Source organism: Denticeps clupeoides, chromosome 12 (assembly GCF_900700375.1).
Source record: "Denticeps clupeoides chromosome 12, fDenClu1.1, whole genome shotgun sequence".
Lineage (NCBI taxonomy): Eukaryota > Metazoa > Chordata > Actinopteri > Clupeiformes > Denticipitidae > Denticeps > Denticeps clupeoides.
The window spans coordinates 4,112,576-4,135,002 of record NC_041718.1 but is presented as its reverse complement, the minus strand read 5'-3'; the positions used below and the strand labels follow the sequence as shown (position 1 = coordinate 4,135,002).

The window sequence follows — 22,427 nt, the reverse complement described above, 5'->3', positions numbered from 1 at the left end:
GGATGCGCCTTCAGCGTCGCTTCTCCCCGAGGTCTCGGGGTTGCCAGGTGGCGCGGTCAATCCCCCAACTCTCAGCTAAGGATTTCTTCCCATTAACTCAGAAGTTCCGGAAGTTAGAGTTAATTTAATGTGCGCAAAATGACTAACTTTGTCAGAAACGAAGTGACCTGTCGAGGCTGTTTCATAAGACATAATGTGTCAAAGCCAGAACGTTCAGCAAAAACATGGATGCATTTAAAAAGTCATAATGTGTTTAGACATAAATGGCAACCAAAATCTTATTGAGTCTTTTTAGACTGTATGTTTTTTTTACAGTATGTGCACACTGTAGTAGTAGCATGAATCAGGCATCATCTGCTGTGCCACTCCACGGCTGTGGTGGCCTAGAAGGTAAAGCCGCAGACTCACAACCAAGAGGTGCCACAAAGGTCCCCTTGATCAAGGTACTGTTAAATGCAGAAGACACACTTCGTTGTGTGCATCACAATGACAAAGTAATCTCTTTTACTTTCCTTGCACATTTCCTTCAGACCTTCAGTTTTGATGCTATTGGCTGATGGAACTTCACAAATGCTCCTCTGTGTTCTTTGGCTTCAGCCTGTTATTTGCCTTTGTGTCTGATTAACATTTATTTTTATTTACAAACTCCCTCCAAAATATTAATCAATCGATCAAAGACATGATGCAGAATATGAAACTGGAGAAGTTGAGATGCACTCTACATGGCTTCATTAATAAATTATACAAAACATGCCTCTCCCCTTTGTCATTTTCATTGCTGATTGTAGCTATTGCCTTACTTTAAGATTTTATCACGTATCACATTGATAATGTCATTTCTGTTGGATATGTGATCCTCCTGTTAACACAAGTGAGTGTGTTGAGGAGCACAAGGATGGAGATCATTCCGTCATGCTGATTGAGTTAGAATAGCAGACTAGATGCTTTAAAAGGAGGGTGATGCTTGAAATAATTGTTCTTCCTCTGATAGTTAACCATGGTTACCTGCAGGAAACACGAGCAGGAAACACGTGCAGTCATCATTGCGTTGCAAAAAAAAGGGCTTCACAGGCAAGGATATTACTGCTACTAAGATTGAACCTAAAACAACTATTTATTAGATCATCAAAAAAAAGTAGAGAGGTTCAAGTGATGTGAAGAAGGCTGCGCGGTGCCCAAGAGAGTCCAGCCAGTGCCAGGACCGTCTCCTAAAGGCGATTCAGCTGCAGGATCGTGGTGCCACCAGTGCAGAGCTTGCTCAGGAATTCATCTGCATCCACAGTGAGGCAGAGACTTTTGGAGGACGGCCTGGTGTCAAGAAGGGCAGAAAAGAAGCCACTTCTCTACAAGAAAAACATCAAAGAAAGACTGATATGCACACCAATGAATAAAGAGCGGTAATACAAAACATCCTCCAACAGAAACTTCTCCAAGCCATCCAAGAACAGTTTGGTGAAGAACAATGTCTTTTCCAGCATGATGTGGGGTGGTTGTAGCCTAGTGGGTAACACACTCCCCTATGAACCAGAAGACCCGGGTTCAAATCCCGCTTACTACCATTGTGTCCCTGAGCAAGACACTTAACCCTAAGTGTCTCCAGGGGGGACTGTCCCTGTAAATACTGATTGTAAGTCGCTCTGGGTAAGGGCGTCTGATAAATGCTGTAAATGTAAATGTAAATGATGGAGCACCGTGTTATAAGGCCAAAGTGAGAACTAAGTGGCTTGAGGAACCAAACATTGATATTTTGGGTCCATAGCCAGGAAACTTAGAGGCTGGAAGTTCGGACAAACTCCAAGCACTGATTATGCAGGAATGGGTCGCCATTAGTCAGGATTTGGCCCAGAAGTTTGTCAGGGCGAATTGCAGAGGTCTGGAAAAAATGGGCATAAACTTGATGTAATTGTCAATAAAAGCTTTTGAAACATATAAATGTAATGCATGTAATTATACTTCAATACACCACAGAAACAACTGACAAAAAAGATAAAAAAAACACTTTGTGAAATCCAGTATCTGTGTCATTCTGAAAACTTTTGGCCACGACTGTATTTCTTGGTGCCATTCCCAAGCCTGGGTTGCATCAGAAAGGGCATCTAGCAATTTTTGCAATGGCAGATCTGCTGTGGCAACCCCTAAGGAGCAGCAGAAGGAAGAAGGTGACGTGTGAGCTTTACAAATTTCCTACCGTTTATTCGAACACAGACATAGCATGGCATTACATAAAAACATATATGCAAAATAGCTAAATAAAACATTTGTAAAAATCATTTAAGCATGCCATGGGCAGTCGTAAACGTTTTCCATCTCTGTGTGCTAAGAATATTGAGTATCCTGAAAAAAAAAAGGTTGTTTCCCGCACCTTCACATAAATCTGGGCCCACAGCAGAGATGAGAGGAATTAGTCCATTCAGGAATGGCTTGTGATATAAAAGTGTACATGAGATAGCTACACTACAAACATTAAGATCACAAAACTGGGTCTGTTCAAAGACAATGGAAAAAAAATACATGTGCACATATTTAATTGAGAATTCGTTCAAAATACCTATTGATAATTTGACATATTTTACAGAACGTTTGCTCATTAAGATTAATATTACCAACTAAATGAGGTTAATATAGAATCAGCTGAATCTATACACAAAAGAGCCAAATATTACATATTAAACGCAGAGGATCAGACATGTCACTTTTTTGATGGTCATAGCTAGTTGAGGTAGAGATGTTGTTAAGCTTTGATTACTAAAATCATTGCCTTCCACATGTGAATGGTCTATTTCCCTCTCTCTTCTACTGACAATGGGCATGTTCTTGTCTCTTGCAGTGTTGTGCAATATCTCTCTGAAAAATAGAAAATAAGCAATATTTTTTCCCTTTAATACCCACAATTCATTGCGCTTTTACAAGAGACACTAGCTTTATTCCATGTGACCTTCAAAGAAATGTATACCAAACATGGCACATGGCAACCATTAAATGACTTACTTGATTTAGTCTTCTTCTTCCTATCGCTCCAAAGACAGACAATTGAAAGAAAAACAATGGCCTCAAACAACACACCAACTGCCACCCCACTCCAGAATCCCCAGTCCATACACGCAGACTGTGGTGCTGCTGAAAAAAGAAATGCATGTGAAGGTAAAGCAGTTAGAACAGAGCTAGAGCTACAATGAAATGACAGGGTCATTCCTTGCTGCGTGACTGTCTCTGTATTAACACACACACAGTAAGTCGCACATCCAATGTAAAGTTACCACTTGTGGGACCTGGTGGAATCAGATTCCATGCATTAAATGCTCAGTTTTAACATTTTTTTTAATTTTATGCCAGTTAATAAAATTGTCACAATGTTCAAAAGTCCTCAAAAATCACTCACTTAGTTTCATGCCACACTCTGCGTCATGGGTCTGGTTACCTGCAAAAATAGTGTCTAGACCTTCAGCGCACCTGTTCAACAGTGAAATGTCTTTAAACAATTATGCACAACAACTGTGTGGCAGTATACGGGGTTTCAACAAGTTACGTTTAAGACAATTTTCAATTAATTGTAAACTGAATGTCACATGCTCGTTGGAAAATGTAGAGAGGATAATATTGCCCTTGATCCACATGCTGCTTGGAGGTCGCTTACCACTACAGATGTTGTGGCTCTTGTTGTACAGTGAGTTTGGGTTCGAGTTTGAGTCCCATTATCATTTTACAATATTGGGAAAGGGCATGCATTTTGTGGACTTTTAGCTTAAATTTTTCAAGTTTCTGGTTCTGAATGTGACTCCAGTGATTTTGTACCAAGTGTGCACAAGCATTATAATGCACAATGTGTCGCATGTTATAGAATTACAACAGAGAACCTGCGTACACTGTACAGTATCACAGAAATTTGTGTCGCCAATTACGTAATGTTTCTCTGACTTCTCAGACATTCAATTCAGGTAAAATTATTTAAACATTTTAAGAATCTACATGAGCAAGGTGAATGGAAAGTGGTGAAATAAAACAAATAATAAAAAAGTGGTAAAGATAAAGAGAGAAGGAGAACAGCCACAAGCAACCCTAGATGGTTTGAAAGTTGATCAGAGTCAAATGCAGAGGAGAAAAACCAGGAATTCTGCATAAACAAAAAACATTGCAAACACAATTCAGTGCCATACCTTGTAAAGTTCTTGCATATGCCCTTCCACGTATCAGAATAAGTGTTGTCTGGACATGGCTCACAATGAAATGAATTTTTATATCGCCCTGCTACAGAAAAAAAAACAAGTGTGATTAAAGCTATGGAATTTCTCTCGCATTTATACAATCATCCTGCTAAAGGTGTGTGAGATGCAATAAAGTACTCTTAGTGGTACACTGGTGTAGACCTAGTGAACCTGGTATACCTATACCTGTACCTATATATATACATACACACACACAATGCAACAATATAAATATGCATATTTATATTGTTGCATTGTGTGTGTGTATGTATATATATAGGTACAGGTATAGGTATACCAGCTTCACTAGGTCTACACCAGTTCAAGCTAATGAGTTGGAACAAAACTAAAAATCTGACCAAGATGATGGGTTGTCAGGCTTGGGCTGAAGATCACTGCATTTGTTAGCGATTTATATATTTAGAATGTGCTGACAGAAGCGAATGCATGGAACTTTATGCCACTGAGAGTACTTTATTGCATCTCACACACCTTTAGCAGGATGATTGTATAAATAAATATACCTTTTATATATATATATATATATACACACATACACACACACACACACACACACACCTATATAGGTATATATAGGTATACAGGGAGTGCAGAATTATTAGGCAAATTAGTATTTTGTCCACATCATCCTCTTCATGCATTTTGTCTTACTCCAAGCTGTATAGGCTCGAAAGCCTACTACCAATTAAGCATATTAGGTGATGTGCATCTCTGTAATGAGAAGGGGTGTGGTCTAATGACATCAACACCCTATATCAGGTGTGCATAATTATTAGGCAACTTCCTTTCCTTTGGCAAAATGGGTCCAAAGAAGGACTTGACAGGCTCAGAAAAGTAAAAAATAGTGAGATATCTTGCAGAGGGATGCAGAACTCTTAAAATTGCAAAGCTTCTGAAGCGTGATCATCGAACAATCAAGCGTTTCATTCAAAATAGTCAACAGGGTCGCAAAAAGCGTGTGGAAAAACCAAGGTGCAAAAAAACTGCCCATGAACTGAGAAAAGTCAAGCGTGCAGCTACCAAGATGCCACTTGCCACCAGTTTGGCCATATTTCAGAGCTGCAACATCACTGGAGTGCCCAAAAGCACAAGGTGTGCAATACTCAGAGACATGGCCAAGGTAAGAAAGGCTGAAAGACGACCACCACTGAACAAGACACACAAGCTGAAATGTCAAGACTGGCTCAAGAAATATCTCAAGACTGAGTTTTCTAAGGTTTTATGGACTGATGAAATGAGAGTGAGTCTTGATGGGCCAGATGGATGGGCCCGTGGCTGGATTGGTAAAGGGCAGAGAGCTCCAGTCCGACTCAGACTCCTGCAAGGTGGAGGTGGAGTACTGGTTTGGGTTGGTATCATCAAAGATGAGCTTGTGGGGCCTTTTCGGGTTGAGAATGGAGTCAAGCTCAACTCCCAGTCCTACTGCCAGTTTCTGGAAGACACCTTCTTCAAGCAGTGGTACAGGAAGAAGTCTGCATCTTTCAAGAAAAACATGATTTTCATGCAGGACAATGCTCCATCACACGCGTCCAAGTACTCCACAGCGTGGCTGGCAAGAAAGGGTATAAAAGAAGAAAAACTAATGACATGGCCTCCTTGTTCACCTGATCTGAACCCCATTGAGAACCTGTGGTCCATCATCAAATGTGAGATTTACAAGGAGGGAAAACAGTACACCTCTCTGAACAGTGTCTGGGAGGCTGTGGTTGCTGCTGCACGCAATGTTGATGGTGAACAGATCAAAGCACTGACAGAATCCATGGATGGTAGGCTTTTGAGTGTCCTTGCAAAGAAAGGTGGCTATATTGGTCTCTGATTTGTTTTTGTTTTGTTTTTGAATGTCAGAAATGTATATTTGTGAATGTGGAGATGTTATATTGGTTTCACTGGTAAAAATAAATAATTGAAATGGGTATATATTTGTTTTTTGTTAAGTTGCCTAATAATTATGCACAGTAATAGTCACCTGCACACACAGATATCCCCCTAAAATAGCTAAAAATAAAAACTAAAAACTACTTCCAAAAACATTCAGCTTTGATATTAAGAAGTTTTTTGGGTTCATTGAGAACATGGTTGTTGTTCAATAATAAAATTATTCCTCAAAAATACAACTTGCCTAATAATTCTGCACTCCCTGTATATATATAGTATAGATATAGCATTGAAATTCTGGGTAATGCTACTTTTAATACCCATAGTTATCAATCAGTCCTCTTTTAGCATAGTACTGGTGCTATAAAAAAATTTAAAACTAAACACCCATTTACCGAACGTTTACTTGATTTTATCCAATAGAATCCAAACACTGCCTTTACAAAACAACAGAAACAACCATTTGATGGCTGTTTTTTAAAACTGTACACTACAGTGGCCTGGTTACGTGTTCCACATAACCTACCCACACCTAACTGTGTGGTATGCGTTGGTGCTTCTGTCACCCTTTGTTTGTTTCATATTTCTGGTAAATGTCTTTTAGAGTCTTTTTTGGTCGAGTAGAATTTCATTGTTGCAGTCTTTCATTGTATTCTTTTGTCACTGAAATGTTTAAGGCTTTCTTTCTTTTTTCTTTATTAATTATTATTTTATTATCGTTATTATTATTAATTTAGTAATTTCATTATTCCCTTTCATCTGACACCATTCTACACAGTTACAGATGAAGCAGTGCCACCAGGGTAGCAGTTGATGACCAATGATTCCTAATTACACAGATATAACACCAGCAACAATAAACCAGCAATAATAAACCAGGAATTAAGATCGATGTCTTCTTAGGGTGACAGAAGTTTTTGGCCTTAGCTTTTCTGAGAATAGCTGACACATGTTGCATGTAATACCAAGGCACACCACATCAAATAAAATAAAAAACCTGGAATCTGGAATGTCTGTTTGAAAAGGGGTAACAAACCCCAGACATAATGCAGTGAAAATCTCGTACTTGCAAATCACTTGACTGCTGGTCGTCACGGTTGCAAACATTAACCTCAAACAAGGACCCAGTTAAACGAGACATAGATGCATCAGACCTTGGCATGCATGTGACGTTGTGACCACTGAGATTAAGATTCCTTATAAGATCCGATTTTCAGAAAAGGCTGGTTCAAACAACACACACGTTTCCTTTTTCACAATATGTTTATCTTCTGAGAATTTCTGCCACAAATGAACATCGGTACGCAACATAAAATCACTACGCAGTAAGCAGTGTTGAGAGCAATGAACAACTTGCAGACATTTTTTGTAATATAGACATTTTAAAAGTTAAAATATACTTTATTGCAAGTTTTTGTGTGGTAAACTACTGAAACTACAAACTACACGGAATACGTCTTCTTCCAGAGGAAGATATATGACAGTATATGAAGTGTGATTTTGCCGATAGCTGAAGACTGCTTTATGAAACAAGCTTGATTTGAGTGGCATGTTTTCATTGTGAGTTCAGTGTGAATCGATACTGAAATTGTGATAAAATTTGAAGAAAAAAACCTTATCAAACGTAGTTCGTGACCAGAATGCTCTGCTACAGAATGAAAGAGTGCAGAGGACCTGCCAGTACAGTGGCTGAGACCTCACCTTCAATTATGAGTTCCTCTCCTTTTTTGCATTCCTTCTTCTCACAGGTTGTACATTCTCGGTCCAGGCACTGTAAGCCCTCAGGACAGAAGCATTCAGCATTTGCATTTCTGCAGATTTTTTTTTTCACTGCCAAAAGAAAGAGATTAATTTCAATATTCATTGCATTTCCATTGCAGTTTGAAAGGTTTCAGACTTTTCTGACATTCAGTGCTCTGTGAGTTGGAACCCGAAGCGAAGACAAAAGAAGACCAAAATCTCCAGTCTCAAAATGCCTTTGTAAAATGTCTCATTTCGTAATAGTTGCTCGCTCACTGGCTGACCACAAAACCCCAGATGAACACAACTGTCTGGTGAGAAGGTACATGTGGAAAGTTGCTGGTGCACGTTCTGGAAATTTGTGAAACATTCCCTGAATGTTTGTGAAAGATACATACAGTAATTGCAGTCTTGACATTTCAGGCATTGACCACACTGGTCCACATAATGGTCCCCTGAACTGGGAGAACAGCGCTGATGACCATCAACTCTTCTCTCACGTAACCATGCAAATTACCTGATGGCTCGAGGTTCTCAAATTTAGTTTCCAATGCACCTCTAACACTTTCTAAATGACTGAGAATGAATTAATTACTTCCTACAAAAAGGACATACTTAATGCCATTCATTATAGCCTTTAAACATTTAAAAATATATCTGAAGTTCCATACAAAAAAAATCAACATTTTATCTCAAAAACATCTTACCTTGAGAACTCACTGTCCACACACAGCAGTAACAGAACAAACTGAAGAGCAGCTTAGTGCTTCGCATTGTACAGGCGAGAACGTTAGCTCAGAGTTGGCTGCCCGAAAGTTCCTCCGCAGAGTTTATGCTTCTCCACTCTGACGTCACCAGCAGCTGTGGTCAGAAGCAAGCATGATGGCAACCACAATGCCGTCAGCAAACGTTGCCCAGTAACAACACAGAATCGGTACACCTTAATGGGAAACGTAGTTTGGCAGCCAGGGTGATGGCAGCAGCCATTTGTATGTAATGAAAAAAAAGAACCTACAGTTCAGGCCAAAAGTCTGAACACACCTTCTCATTCAATGTGTTTTCTTTATTTTCCTGACCATTTACATTGGTAGATTCTCACTGAAGGCATCAAAACTATGAATGAACACATATAAGTAATTGTGTCTCACGTGATCGAGCCCATTTAAAGATGCACACACAAACACGCCTCTACACCACCCCGCCCCCCTCACACACACACGCAGACACACGTACAGCCCAACAGTAACCACAGCTGAAATATGAAACGTAATGTGAGGCTTTGTGTGGGCTGAATGTGATGTGTCCTCAGATAAAGTGAGACAAGTGAAAGTGGCAGAAAAAGGCAATCATAGCCTGAACCTTGTAGATAACCAACACAACACTGAGACTGTAGTCACATTTTAGAGTAAAATGATTTGAACCGGCAGCATAGCCATAACTAATTTAAAATCCACTTAGTTTCATTAATAATTGTCAACATTAATAAACCAAAACAGGTGCTTTTTAAAACACTAAGTTGCAAACGATTCTCTGAAGAAAGGCAGAAGTAGACTGTCTGTGCTGATCAGGGGGGTTTAGGGCTCTGAAAGTGCATTTTCCTGGAACCACTGACAATGACTCCATAGATCTACTGGGAGATTTCAATGTGCATGTGTGGAATGACAGAGAAAGCTCTTTTGGGCCTGGTTAACTGGTATTTACTTCTGTGTCCATCATGGATTGGCCATAAGAAACATCTTGTTCAAACATAGGCCTTCTTACAAGTGTTCCTGGTGTCAGAGCTTCATTGGACAAAAGTCCAATTGAGAAATGATTTTCTGGACACAGCTTATCACCAACTGGTGGTGAGAGTGATACCTCATGGGGCAAAGTATGTTAAGACCAGGGACACTCAAGAGAATTGTATGGATCTTTCGGGTTAAGTTGGCAGAGCCCAATTTTGCAAGAGTAATTTAACTCCTACTTTAGAGAGGACTTGTAACCTGTCATGCTGGAGGGGACATTGAGTCTCAAGGGACCATGCCAATGGCCTCATTTGCAGAGGCGGCTGCTAAAAGCTGTGGTCAGAAGTGAAGTGAAGTTATTGTCACATGTGATACACAGCAGCACAGCACACGGTGCACACAGTGAAATTTGTCCTCTGCATTTAACTCATCACCCTGAGTGGGCAGTCATGACAGGCCCGGGGAGCAGTGTGTGGGGACGGTGATTTTGCTCAGTGGCACCTCAGTGGCACCATGGCAGATCAGGATTCGAACCAGCAACCTTCTGATTACGGGGCCACTTCCTTAACCGCTAGGCCACAACTGCCCCTACAGGCCACCACTGCCCCTACAGTTGGTGCCTGTTATGGTGCAACCCAAGGTGGTGGACGTCTATGAATGGAGGCAGACGGGTTGAAATAGGAGGGTTAGGAAAGGTATTGACTGGCCAAAAAGACTGCAATAAAGGAACTTTCTGAAGCAAAAGCTAAGGCATGGGAGGAGTTCGGAGTGGACATGGAAAATTACAGCCTTGAAACTATTGTGATAAACGTGGGTACCCTTCACAGGCTGTCCTGAGGAATGTTGAGAGGTAGAAGGAATGTATTTCGGAACTCCTCAAGCTGGTGGACATGCCATCTGATCAATAGGCAATGCCAGAAACCTCTGGACGTGGTGGATCAGGCATGTTGCTGAAGTTCATAGCATCACAGACTTAAGACTGTAAGTGTGGATTAGATTGGCCCTATTTTTGCAATGCTACATGCCAGGGCTAAACACAAGGCAACGCGTTATCTTTACTAACAGCTAAAGATAATTCCAATGCAAAGTACCTTCCTTTAAATAGTAATGATTAAGTAAGACCCCCCTCTGCTGGTAGACTCTTGCTTTGTTCCGCTGCTGCATCTGCCTCCCGGTAATAATATACCCAATTATCTATACTGTGCCTCATGAAGTGTTTGATGAATCAGTTTTTTCAAAGTCGCCTCTTTTTACCTTCATGGCTGCTTTGTTCACTATTCTCACCATCATCGTTGACATCGTTCACATGAGTGAATGGTAAAAAGTGTTCAGCATAAACCTTTAGGAGTGTTGTAAACCGTCCCCGTCGTCTAACTTAAAGTGGTGGAGAGAGTGAATTGCTGCCATCACAGCAAAAGCTCCCTGATGTGATTTGTCTTGTTTTGTTTATTACATAACCTCACGTGTTATTTCATAGTTCTCTATCTTCAGTTTATGTTGTATCATGTAGAAACTAATACAACTAATACAAAATGCAGCAGCATGACTGATCTTCAACCTTCCCAAGTTCTCCCACACCGCCCCTCTGCTACATTCCCTCCACTGGCTCCCAGTAGCTGCACACATCAAGTTCAAAATACTGATGCTGGCCTACAAAGCCAAACATGGAGTAGCACCATCCTACCTCACAGCCCTTATTACACCTCGCACTGCACCTCGTATACTCCGAGCCTCCAGTACTGCTCGCCTGGTCCCTCCATCTCTGAAGGTAAAAGGAAGACATTCATCTAGACTCTTCTCCGTCTTGGCCCCTCAGTGGTGGAATGAACTTCCCCTCGAGGTCAGAACAGCTCAGTCACTGAGCACCTTCACACGGCAGCTCAAGACCTTCCTCTTTAGAGAATATTTAGATTAACTTATAACCTTCTTATTGTCTGACTTCTGTATAGAAACTACAACAGAGTGAATAAAAAGATTGTATTCATAATGAACCAGAATTGATCTCTTCATCGATGGGTAACATGGAAGCACGTTGTAAGTCGCTCTGGATAAGAGCATGCCAAATGCCTTAAATGTAAATGTAGAAAGTGCAAGGCCCACAAATAGGTAGATGTGTCTAAACTTTTGACTGTTAGTTTAAATCTATACAAAACTAAGAACATTAGTTTGAAGTCCCCAACAGCCTTTTCAACTTTTCATTTAAGACACTGAAACCCACCTCGGCATGATATAAGACATAGAACACCCCTGATCACCACCTGAGTGGTGGCCTAGAAGGGCAGTGGTAGCCTAGCAGATAAGGAAGCGGCCCTGCTCACATTTCGTTGGGTGCACCGTGTTCTGTGCTGCACTCTTTCTCAATGACAATCACTACACGTTACTTTGCAAAGTTCATTGAACTTTGATGACAGAACAGAGAAATGTCACTTCCTCCATAAACACCCACGCAGCAGATGATGCCTCAGCAACAGTGTCATGCAGAGGTGGGTTTAGGTGTCCCATAGGAGCTCCCTCCTGAATTCTTATCATGTCCCATAGGCAAAGGTCACTGAAGTCACATTAATACTGATGTAGCATGGCAAGTGTATGTGTGTGTGTGTGTGTGTGTGGTCGACTGAGGTAATGTGTCGAGGGACTGTTGGGGACTGTTGTGTTCTTAGCCTTGCATTTACTCTAATTCATACCACCAGTTCCTGTCACTTTCTGACACAAAACCTCAGCTAACAAAGGAACTCTGCCTTTCTTGCGATGAAAGCTCTACACTTTTCTGTGATGTTGCTCTTGGCCACAGCCTGCGAGGTTAGTTTAGTGCAGTTCTTGCAAAGCAAATTCAGGTTGATTTAGCAAACGTGCAACGTGAGGCATTAACATAAAATCTCCCAGTCAGTAAAAAAGCTGCCAGATGAAATGAGGCTTTGTGTCTTTGTGTTTCCTGCAATAAATTGTTTTAGTTTGCATCAAGGATTGGTAACTCACCAACTATATTAAATAATAAGTTGTTTTTTACATTTTGCAGTAACTATGAAAAGTTTCACTGGAACCACAGAAGACAATCCACACAATTCACCATCCTCAAACATGTATTTAATAGCTGTGCTGTGTATTGTGGTGAATAAGTATTGTTCATTGAGATGAACTCAATTGAGTGTTGTTCGTTATAAATAATATGTTCATATTATTTATTATGGTTGAACAGAATTAATCTTTTAACAAAATGTGAATGTGAACATGATTGCTCTTTTCACTTTTTACAGGTTGTAGTGCCTCCATAATGCAGACACGATCCATTGTCATTGCAAGATCTTCACCATCTGCAGAGCACTTCTGAAAATTCTGGAGCAGATCAGCCACTGAGGCAGAATGAGATTACTGCGGACTCATCTGTTGCAGCATTTGAATCCATTTTCAAAGTTAATCAAAGTGTTTATAAGTATGTGTTCATAAATGTGTGAAGCAGTTCATTTTCATTTCTATGAAGTGATTCATAGAAATGAAAAAAAAAAGTAATTCCCTTTCAGCATGAACCATTTTTGTAGAAGTCATGTACCCTAGAAACAGGAATAATGTTATCAGTGACAGGGATTCCATTTTTTTTTATTTTACACCTCACTCCCTCTTTTCACTGGTTTTACACTGCACCAATAAAAATATAATTGTTCTTAGTAATATATCTGAGTTTTTTCTTCTACAGATCAGCTGTTCTATGAAGCAGAAGCAATCCCAAATTTACAAATCGCTCAGTATTTTGTGGCTGTGAAGAAGACAACTAGACAACTACATGTATACACGATAGCAGTCAAAAGTTTGGACACGCCTTATCATTGAATGATTTTTTTTCTTTATGTTCCACTCTGTAGATTAATATGGAAGGCATCTACAGTATGAAGAAGCACATATGGAATTATGTAGAGTAAGGGACCAAACAGACACCAGATTTTTATTTCACTAAACATCATACAGAGCTGTACACATAAAAGGGTCATTCAAACATAACTCAAAAACATGAACTAACAAGACCTCAACTAAACACAACTGACATTCCACACAAACACATTTAAAGTGGCTTGGCCGAAAAAAAAGATACACAAGGGGAACACAACGAACACTTATCACAAAATACATACAAATATAACCAACAAAATCACGAATCCCCCCTTGAAACACAGAAGAAATGGTACAGCTGAAATAGGTCCAGGAAGGAACCGCCCAAATAACGAAGCACGATTAGTAAACCAACACCATTTACCTGCTTAACCCTACAGACTGATAATATGCGCCCCATATTGAAATAATGAAATATTAAAGCAAAATAACATTTTATCAAAGTAAACTGGAAAGAATAAATGAAATCAATAAAGTATGGAGGGAGTGGGTGTGCTGTGACCCTGTGTGGCGGCAGCCAGTACATGTACTATACAAAAAAAAAAATTATTTAAACAAAACCAAAATATGCTTTATATTTTAGCTCTTGGTCTTCCTTTCCTGGGGTGGTCCATGTAAGCGTTAGTTTCATCTTAGCATTTGATGGTCTTTGCAACTGCACTTGAGGATACTTTCAAGGTTCTCAACATTTTACGGACTGACTGACCTTCATGGCTTAATGATGGACTGTCGTTTCTCTTCACTCAGTTGTATAGCCCTTTGTACCAACCCTACCTGTGTGTAACACTACTGAAGGTCTTAAACACATTAAGAAGGCGTGGAATTAACTCTTGACAAGGCACACGTTAACTGAAAACCATTCCAGGCGACTACCTCATGAGGCTGATTGAGAAAATGCCAAGAGTGGGAAAAGCCATCATCAAAGCAATAGGTGGCTACTTATAAGAATCTAACATGTACAACAAAAATTGACATGTCAAAAATGACTGGTGCTGTCTGTGGAAAGTGTCTCGGTATCACAGCACTTTCCCCCTAACTTCCTGACCTGTCTACCCCCCAATGTACTGTGCTGAGTTTATGTGTGGTCGGGTTGATGGCCAAGTTTCAGCAGTACTTGTACTTTTGACATGATTTCTTGCAACAGCAATAAAGGGATTTATCAATCAATCAATCAACCAAATTTAGTAACCCAACCACTGGGGATGTACGTCACAGTGTATTTTTTGGTTCTGGTCCCAAGCCTGGGGAAACGGGGAGGGTTGCAGCTGAAGGAAGAAGTAGAAGCACATAGTTGTAGATTATGTGACTATGTGGGTTACAACCCATGATTCCAGTTGAAATTTCCACATGTAACCAGTCCATTATGTTGCACTTTATCCATTCTCTTCAGGAAAGCATGGATTTAAACAAGACTTTGGGCGGTGGTGGCCTAGCGGGTAAGAAAACAAACTCGTAATCTGAGGGTTGCTGGTTCAAATTCCGAACCGGCAAGGGGACTCTGTGGTGCCACTGAGCGAAGCACTGTCCCCACACAGTCCTTCCCTGGGTGCCTGTCACAGCTGCCCACTGCTCACCAAGGGAGATGGTTAAAAACAGAGGACACCTTTTGAAGTGTCGCGGTGTGCTCTGCTGCAGTGTTTCACAATGACGATCTCTTCACTTTCACTTTTCACTTTTTTCAGGTTGTTCAGCCCCTGTTTGGGGTTTGTCGGTCACAGTGTGTTATCTGCTTTGGCCTGCATACAGAGCTCTAGTACTCGATGGTCAAATTTAGATTTTGCCAAATCTAGCAAACTAGACATCAGAGATATCTGACATGCCAAATGTCTTTTAATTTTAATTACTTGGAATGAAAAATGTGTTCAAAGTTAAAGAGCTTCACACACTAACTAGTAGATTTTATCTGCACAGTTCTGGCAGAAATCACATAATCTGATGCCTGCACAAAGGCAGTCTGGGTTTCTATTTCCTTTTATGTCACTTGTCTGTGTTTTGCCAGTAACAATAGCTCATCGCATACTCCATATAAGCATATTTTGATTTGTAAAATCAAGTTTTACTCATAAATTGCAAACAGCCGTAATTGACAAATTATTAAAAAAAGAAAGCACTTTGCAGAGCCTTGGCCTTCATGCTTATGACCTGTATGTCAAAGTTTCAACACAACCACAGAAATGCTTACCAATAAAATGAAGAGTGATGTCGTTCTCGAGATCGGTCTGGAGACCATTATTTGATCTCGGTCTTGTCTTGGTCTCGGACATAGTGGTCGCGATGGGAAAACAGTGCACCCTCACAGGACAGTATCATTATTTAGCACACGCCTCAGTTCAAATGCAACCTGTCAGAAGCATCTTTTTTTCTATCGCCCATTACTGGGGTGATACCAACTTGAGACAGCTGGAACAATGTCTACATTCAAGGTCAGTGACTAGTCCTGCATTTCTAGGAAAAACTCCTAACTCTTACAAAGAACGTCGTGTATGCACTCACAGTACAGTCGTTTGTTCAGGGCGAGATATTAGGGTGGTAGTAGCGTAGTGGGTAACACACTCGCCTATGAACCAGAAGACCCAGGTTCGAATCTCACTTACCACCACTGTGTCCCCCACTTAACCCTAAATTGCTCCAGGGGGGAACTCTCCCTGTAACTACTGATTGTAAGTCACTCTGGATAAGGGCGTCTGATAAATTCCATAAATGTAAATGTAAATGAGATATTAGCAAGCAGCTAGATCACTACTACGGAGCCCGGAGTTGGAAACTCTCTGGGCGGACAAAGCATGCGAAAAGGGAGATAATCTTTCCCCTTATGAGGACAAATTCCAGATGCGACTGTCTGAGATGGCCGTACACTACCCTCTGTTAATTCTGTAGATCGGTTTAACCAGTGAACACACTGCTCACCATGAGATGCTGAATTGAGTGCCTGTGTGCTGTGCTGTACACAACAGAAGCAAATAACCATCTTGCGAATAATCCTGCACAATGCCATGTTTGCCATAGTTCTTTTTTTTCCTGGTATGTTTTTCAACCTTTGAAACTCTGAAATAGTTATAAATATTCTGTGGTACTTTTAATTAGGTTAAATTGGCTCATTTTGGAACTCAATGTTGTTTCATTAGGAGGTAAAAGTTTCCTTCTGGAGGTAGGAGTTTCCTTCTGGTTCTCCGGTTTCCTCTCACTGTCTAAAGGCACGTAAACTGATCGAAATGGTGACTCTAAATTGTCTGTGTGTTGTGTGTGAGAGGATTGCTGTGTGCCCTGTGTTGTGTTGTGTTGTGGTGTCCTGTGTGAGTCCTCACCCTGTGCCCAGTGTCCTGGGATGGACTCCCTAAGCAGAGTCCCTGAGTAGGACCAAGGGGTTATGGATCATGAGTAAGTAAAGTGAATGTTAGTTTTTAAGGATTATTCCCCAGGTTTGTTCATTCTTTCAATCTTTACTATGATCATTTTGGTGTGAACATCCACCACCAGGTGGTGTCACCACTTCATGTTCATGTACATAAGTGGCCTCCCTCACCCTTAATGATCAGTCTTTGTCCTCTGTTCCCCATGTCTCATTGTGTAAATTGTGTACCTATGTGTACAAGACCAGCCTCTGAAATGTAGTGTAAAAAGTGTAGTTGTAAAAAGTAATAATGATTCTTTCTTACACTATTTATGTAAAGACCAAATGCAGTAAGGTGACAAAGCAGAGACTTTAGTTGTTTTGGCAGCCTGTCTTAATTTTAGTTTTTGTCTAGTCTTTGTGTCAAGCAGTCATTTATTTTTTGTCCAGACTCATTTTAGTATAGTCAACTGAAAGTCTGAGCATTTCAGGCATATTTTAATCAGAATTATCCAGGACTATTTTATTTTAGTCTTTGTTTCCAGTAATGCAATTCTATTACATTTATGACCCACCACAAGCATTCTGAAATCTAAATAATACACGAACGGGAATTGAAGGAGTGATAGTGTTGTGTCTCATCATATAGGTTTGTTGACTAAGATATTCTGTGAACAAAAAATCAAAGAAAAAACTGCTTTGAGTCCTCCGGTGACAACACAGTCAACTTTAATATATTTGCACACAATTCCATGCAATGTAAAAAGTAAATATGAGAATACTATTTAATTTAATAGCCACTGTAGAGTAAGGTACCTTTTTTGACATACTGACATGTCTAAATAGGGCAGTGGTGGTAATCAGAAGGTTGCTGGTTCAAATCCCGATCTGCCAAGGTGCCACCGAGGTGCCACTGAGTAAAGCACCGTCCCCACACACTGCTCCCCGGGTGCCTGTCATGGGTGCCCACTGCTCACTCAGGGTGATGGGTTAAATGCAGAGCACAAATTTCACTGTGTGCACCGTGTGCTGTGCTGCTGTGTATCACATGTGACAATCACTTCACTTCAACTACTGTGGTGGTTGACTAAAAGGCAAGCCATCCCCTGAGGGAGCAGTGGGTAGCCATGACAGGCGCCCAGGGAGCACTGTCAGTGGCACAGTGGTGGTTCGGGATTCAAACCGACAACCTATCGGGTCTGCTTCCTTACCCGCTAGGCCACACTGCCCCAGAGGTTAAAGATCATGGAGAAACCACAGTTATGTACCATGAAAAGTGTAATAATTATGTATCTGTACATTTGTTAACTTTGTTGTGCTTTAAAAAAAAGCATCTAAAAAAAAGAAGAGCACGTAGCGAGTATGATCACGGTTACAGAATGAAGGAGAAACAGGAAGCACAGAAGGGTACAGCCAGAACAAAGGATCATGGGAGTTCTGTTGGCGCTGTATTATCCACCCTTTCCGGGTGTCAGTCTAGTGCGATGTGTGTTTTTCACATTTGAGTATTCATTCAGAGTTCATAGTAGTGTTTCAGACAATGAATCAGTTCGACTAATTCTGACTCAATCTTACACTCCATGATTCATTCAGACAGTTGGCTTGGTTTTCCTACTAATTATGTTAAATGCACAGCAGCAGGCAGTTGTCAGTTTAACTGTGTCTTTTAAATCAAACCGGGGTCACATGAGAGAGGGGGACAGTGGATACTAGCAAAAGAACCTGGACCCCCCAAACTTGGTGGAATAAAGAAGCAGTCACTTTACTTTAAATGTATTAAATGTGCAGTGGTGGACTCTAACGATGTAAATGTAATTTCCTGCATATGTACTTTTTAACCAAAACAGCTAGTTTAAAATGTTCTTCTCTTGCTGACCGGATAGGCTGATTAAAGAAAGATTTATTAATAATAAAGAAATACCCCTGTGTGTTCAGTGCTCCTCATTTCTGCAGCATGAAAAATTGTAATCCCTATATACATAAAGTCCCTACATATAATGTTGAATTTGCACTTAGTAGAAACTATTCATATCTGGTGATTATACAAATGTGGGCTTTACGACTACACAACAAGCATTTTCCAACCATCTTCTCATGTTCAGTGAAGCAGACTCCAGTAAATCTGACATGGCCCGGTTTGTAACTAAACTTTGCCTGTACTCGAACCCTTCAGCCAATATTTAGTGAACACAGTTGTTTGGTTTTAATGCTTGGTGCTTTTTAAAAGAATGTCAGAGATTCTGTGCCAAGAGTTACAGTCTTTTCACCTAAAAAGAGCCTGTTACAAAAATTCTAATAAGACATTAGAGCCACAGTAAATAACTGTACTTTTACTTCCAAATTTTGATGGGAGACTTTTACCGATACCAGAGTAAACTTTTACCTTGGGTAGGTAAAGGAGTACAACTTTAAGGTCAAAGGCATCCTTAGAACTTTCACGAATAAATAGATAAAAGAAGAACAAACTGCTTGGTAGTGATCTATATCATGACAAAAAACAAACAAACATATTTTTTTGTCAGTTGTGGCGTGTAATTATTTCTGTCACCCAAAACACAATGTGACGGGTGACTGTTAAAACCATGTCATCTCATTTTAAACTGTGTAAAAACTTACACATTTTACTGTGACTCCCGGGCATGAATTTTACAAGCGAACAAGCCCCACATTTAGCCCAGAACATATCAACAACAACAACAACAACATTTATTTCTTATTCAGCCCATGATCACATACAGTATGTGTCAATGGGCTTTGACAGGCCCTACAGTTGACACCCCCCACACTTGACAAAAAAAAAAAAACTCTAGGAGAGAAAAAAGAAAGGAAGAAACGTTGGGAAGGAGTGATACAGAGAGGGATGACCGTCCAGGGTAGAGTGAGCCTGCAAATGGTGTCAATGCAGGGCTGGTGATGGTTTGTCCAATACGAGAAAAAGTTATAGAGTCCTACAGTTGGTGGAGAAGTCCAAAGTGTGGTCCAGTGTCATGGTCTAGGTTACGTGCCGATAATGATGCTACTGGTCCATTTGAAGATCCCTATAGCTGTAGTTGTTACGGTGGTGGTGGCTGTAGTGACCCTCTGGTTCGTTTCATGCCATGTCCTTGTTTAGCAGTTGTCAGGAACCAGGATTTATCTGCTGGTCTCTTCACTGGGGTCTGCCAGTAGAGAGAGAACAAACTGAAGCAGCGGCAGACGGTGGCATTGTACGACCGATACTGAAATATGTGGTTATGGTGGTATATTGGTGCTACAGTGGCCCAGTACCCTAACTAGGACATCCTAACTAAGGTGAATTTAACACTGTCTGCTTAACAGGGTCAATAGAGTGGACAATAACTGATACTGTGTCTGGGACTTTAACAGAAGGCCAGAGAAAACGGACGTGTTTTCAGTTTAGATTTAAACACTGAGACTGAGTCTGAGTCCCGGACACTGACCGACAAGCCATTCCACGACTGCGGAGCTCTATGTGAGAAGGATCTGCTACCAGCTGTGACCTTCTGTACTTTGGGTACCAGTAGTGACCCCGCACCCTTTGATCGCAGGGGGTGTGGTGGGACGTAAATAACTAAAAGTTCACCCAGGTACTGCGGGGCGAGACCATTTAGGTCAAAAGTAGGATTTTGTAGTCAATCCTGAATTTGACGGGTAGCCAGTGCAGTGATTGTAAGACCAGTCGGTCTACAGATATTCCCTTAATCCAAACAATATTCTCTAACCTGTCAAGGAGAATAGCATGATCAATAGTGTCAAACGCTGCACTCAGGTCAATCAGGACAAGCAGTGACATGCCAACAGCAGGTCATTAACCACTTTAACCAGCGCTGTCTCAGTGCTAAATCCCGATTGATATACTTCATGAATATTGTTGCCATCTAGGTACTGTAAAAAAGACCATGTGGTGTGAGAGTGTGTAGAAAAACTCTTTCTCCCTCCACACAAAAGCACTGTATTCAACCACTCCAACTTGATGTTACCTGGCAGAAAGAGGCATGGCACAATAGAGGTTAAAAATTAACAGTTTCTAATTTGTAGTTATTGTAGTTACATGTGAATATTGAATGTAAAAAGGTACCAAGGTTACAGAGCAAATAAAAATGAGAAGAAAGAGTAAAGGGGGAGAGAGAGGGAGAGAGAAAGACTCAGAAGCCTTCCGGCTTCCGATGGAAAAACCCCTGAGCAAGAAAGCTCAGTCTCTTTTTCCACATGTGAGCAGACCTTTATACCCCTGGCCTACAGGAAGTTGTCACTGGCCTACAGGAAGTTGTCACTGATCAATCAGAACCTGTTGTTTCTGATGTCACGCCCCCAGTGCCTCCCATTTGGGGAAGACAAAGAGAGTGGGCGGTCCTGTCGGCTGACACCTCACACGTTGCCGTCAGACAAAAGGCATGTAAAACAGATGTGTTGAATCTTCACGCACAACCATCGACACAGAAATGTCTCAGACAAAAGGCATGTAAAACAGAGGTGCCGAATCTTCACGCACAACCACCGACACAGGAACGTCACACATCCCCCCACAGACGGTCGCTACGCAATACAAAAGCAGGCTCCTGTGATGTCCATTCTTACAGTACACGCTCAGCTGCTGGGCTACGACTTTTTCTAAAATGTTGATACAAAATGAAGGTTTGATATTGGTCTATAATTCAAAAGCTGTCTGCGATCAAGATCAGGCTTTTTAATCAGGGGTCTAATCACTGCTACCTTTAACGAACTTGGTACGTGGCCGGTGCTGAGAGACAAGTTAATAATTTTAAGGATAGGATTTTTAACATAAGGTGCTTTTCCATAGTAATATCGACGGAGCTGTTTGTTATGCTTTTAACCTTATCTCTATTCATAACAATTTTAGTATTAAAGAAATTCATTAAATCATCGCTACTATGATGATATTGATTTCTTCATATGTATGATGGCTGGAGTAATATTGCACCCTATTCATGGAAGGTAAACCAATTTATCGACTGATCTATATCTAACTCTGCTACAACAATGTGTTTGTTAGTTTTGCGTTATTTTCTGGTTGAACCTTTCTGTCATACACCAAAAACAGCCTGGTTGCAAACTGGTACAGATGGAAAACTGTGATGTGAATTGAACATTTTGTACTGCTGTACACTTATTGCACAAATGAATTGCATGTTGCGTCTGGATTATTTGGTTTTACCTGAAGGCAAACATCACTTCTAGGTCAAAGGCCAGAATCGGAGTTGTGTAGCATGTGCAGAGTGCATAGTTCAGTTTCGGACCAGTTTTTCATTTCAACTCCACTCCTGGTCGCTCGAGTTCCATGAACTATCTGTGCTGTTTCGTATCTGACCTGCCTGAGTGATACCTTAGTTCTGTCTTGCCTGTCTTTCTCTATTTCATTCTCCGGTACCGATGACAGTCAGGGTTTCATCATTGTTTCCTGTCGTCTAAATGCATAAATTATAGTAGAGTGTCTGAGCGCCTCAAGGGGCACAGAAGAGGTTGAAAGAAAGGAACCTGATGTGTTTGCAGACTGCTGTAGGCTGTTGAACAGACAATTTCAGCGATTATCGTGCAAACATGCAACTTGTGACTAAAAGGGAATGATTTCTACTGAAAGACTTTCCTCTCGGCAGGTGGGGAAAGTCCACAGTAGCAGTAACTGAAAGTGTC

At 40.8% G+C, this 22,427-nt stretch overlaps 1 protein-coding gene across 2 annotated transcripts; it reads right to left on the bottom strand.

Moving 5' to 3' along the window:
• Window positions 1–2,291: 2,291 nt before the first annotated feature.
• Window positions 2,292–8,675, bottom strand: tnfrsf18 (tumor necrosis factor receptor superfamily, member 18). Of its 2 annotated transcripts, none has more exons than XM_028999193.1 (6): window positions 8,546–8,675; window positions 7,800–7,928; window positions 4,155–4,245; window positions 3,380–3,450; window positions 2,989–3,117; window positions 2,292–2,844 (listed from the first exon to the last, which is right to left on the bottom strand). In XM_028999193.1, the coding sequence occupies exons 1-6, from the start codon at window positions 8,610–8,612 to the stop codon at window positions 2,777–2,779; spliced, it is 555 nt and encodes a 184-aa protein (XP_028855026.1). In that variant the 5' UTR covers window positions 8,613–8,675; the 3' UTR covers window positions 2,292–2,776. The 2 variants fall into 2 exon arrangements, with proteins under 2 accessions (XP_028855026.1, XP_028855027.1); XM_028999194.1 differs by having other exon boundaries at window positions 4,155–4,242.
• Window positions 8,676–22,427: the final 13,752 nt, after the last annotated feature.

Coding starts and splice junctions, on each gene's coding strand:
- tnfrsf18 (XM_028999193.1), bottom strand. CDS start 8,612: ATGCGAAGCACTAAGCTGCTCTTCAGTTTGTTCTGTTACTGCTGTGTG. Junction 4,246..7,799: donor AGAGGAACTCATAATTGAAG/GTGAGGTCTCAG, acceptor TTTTTTCTGTAG/CAGGGCGATATAAAAATTCA. Junction 3,118..3,379: donor AGAGTGTGGCATGAAACTAA/GTGAGTGATTTT, acceptor TTCTTTTTTCAG/CAGCACCACAGTCTGCGTGT.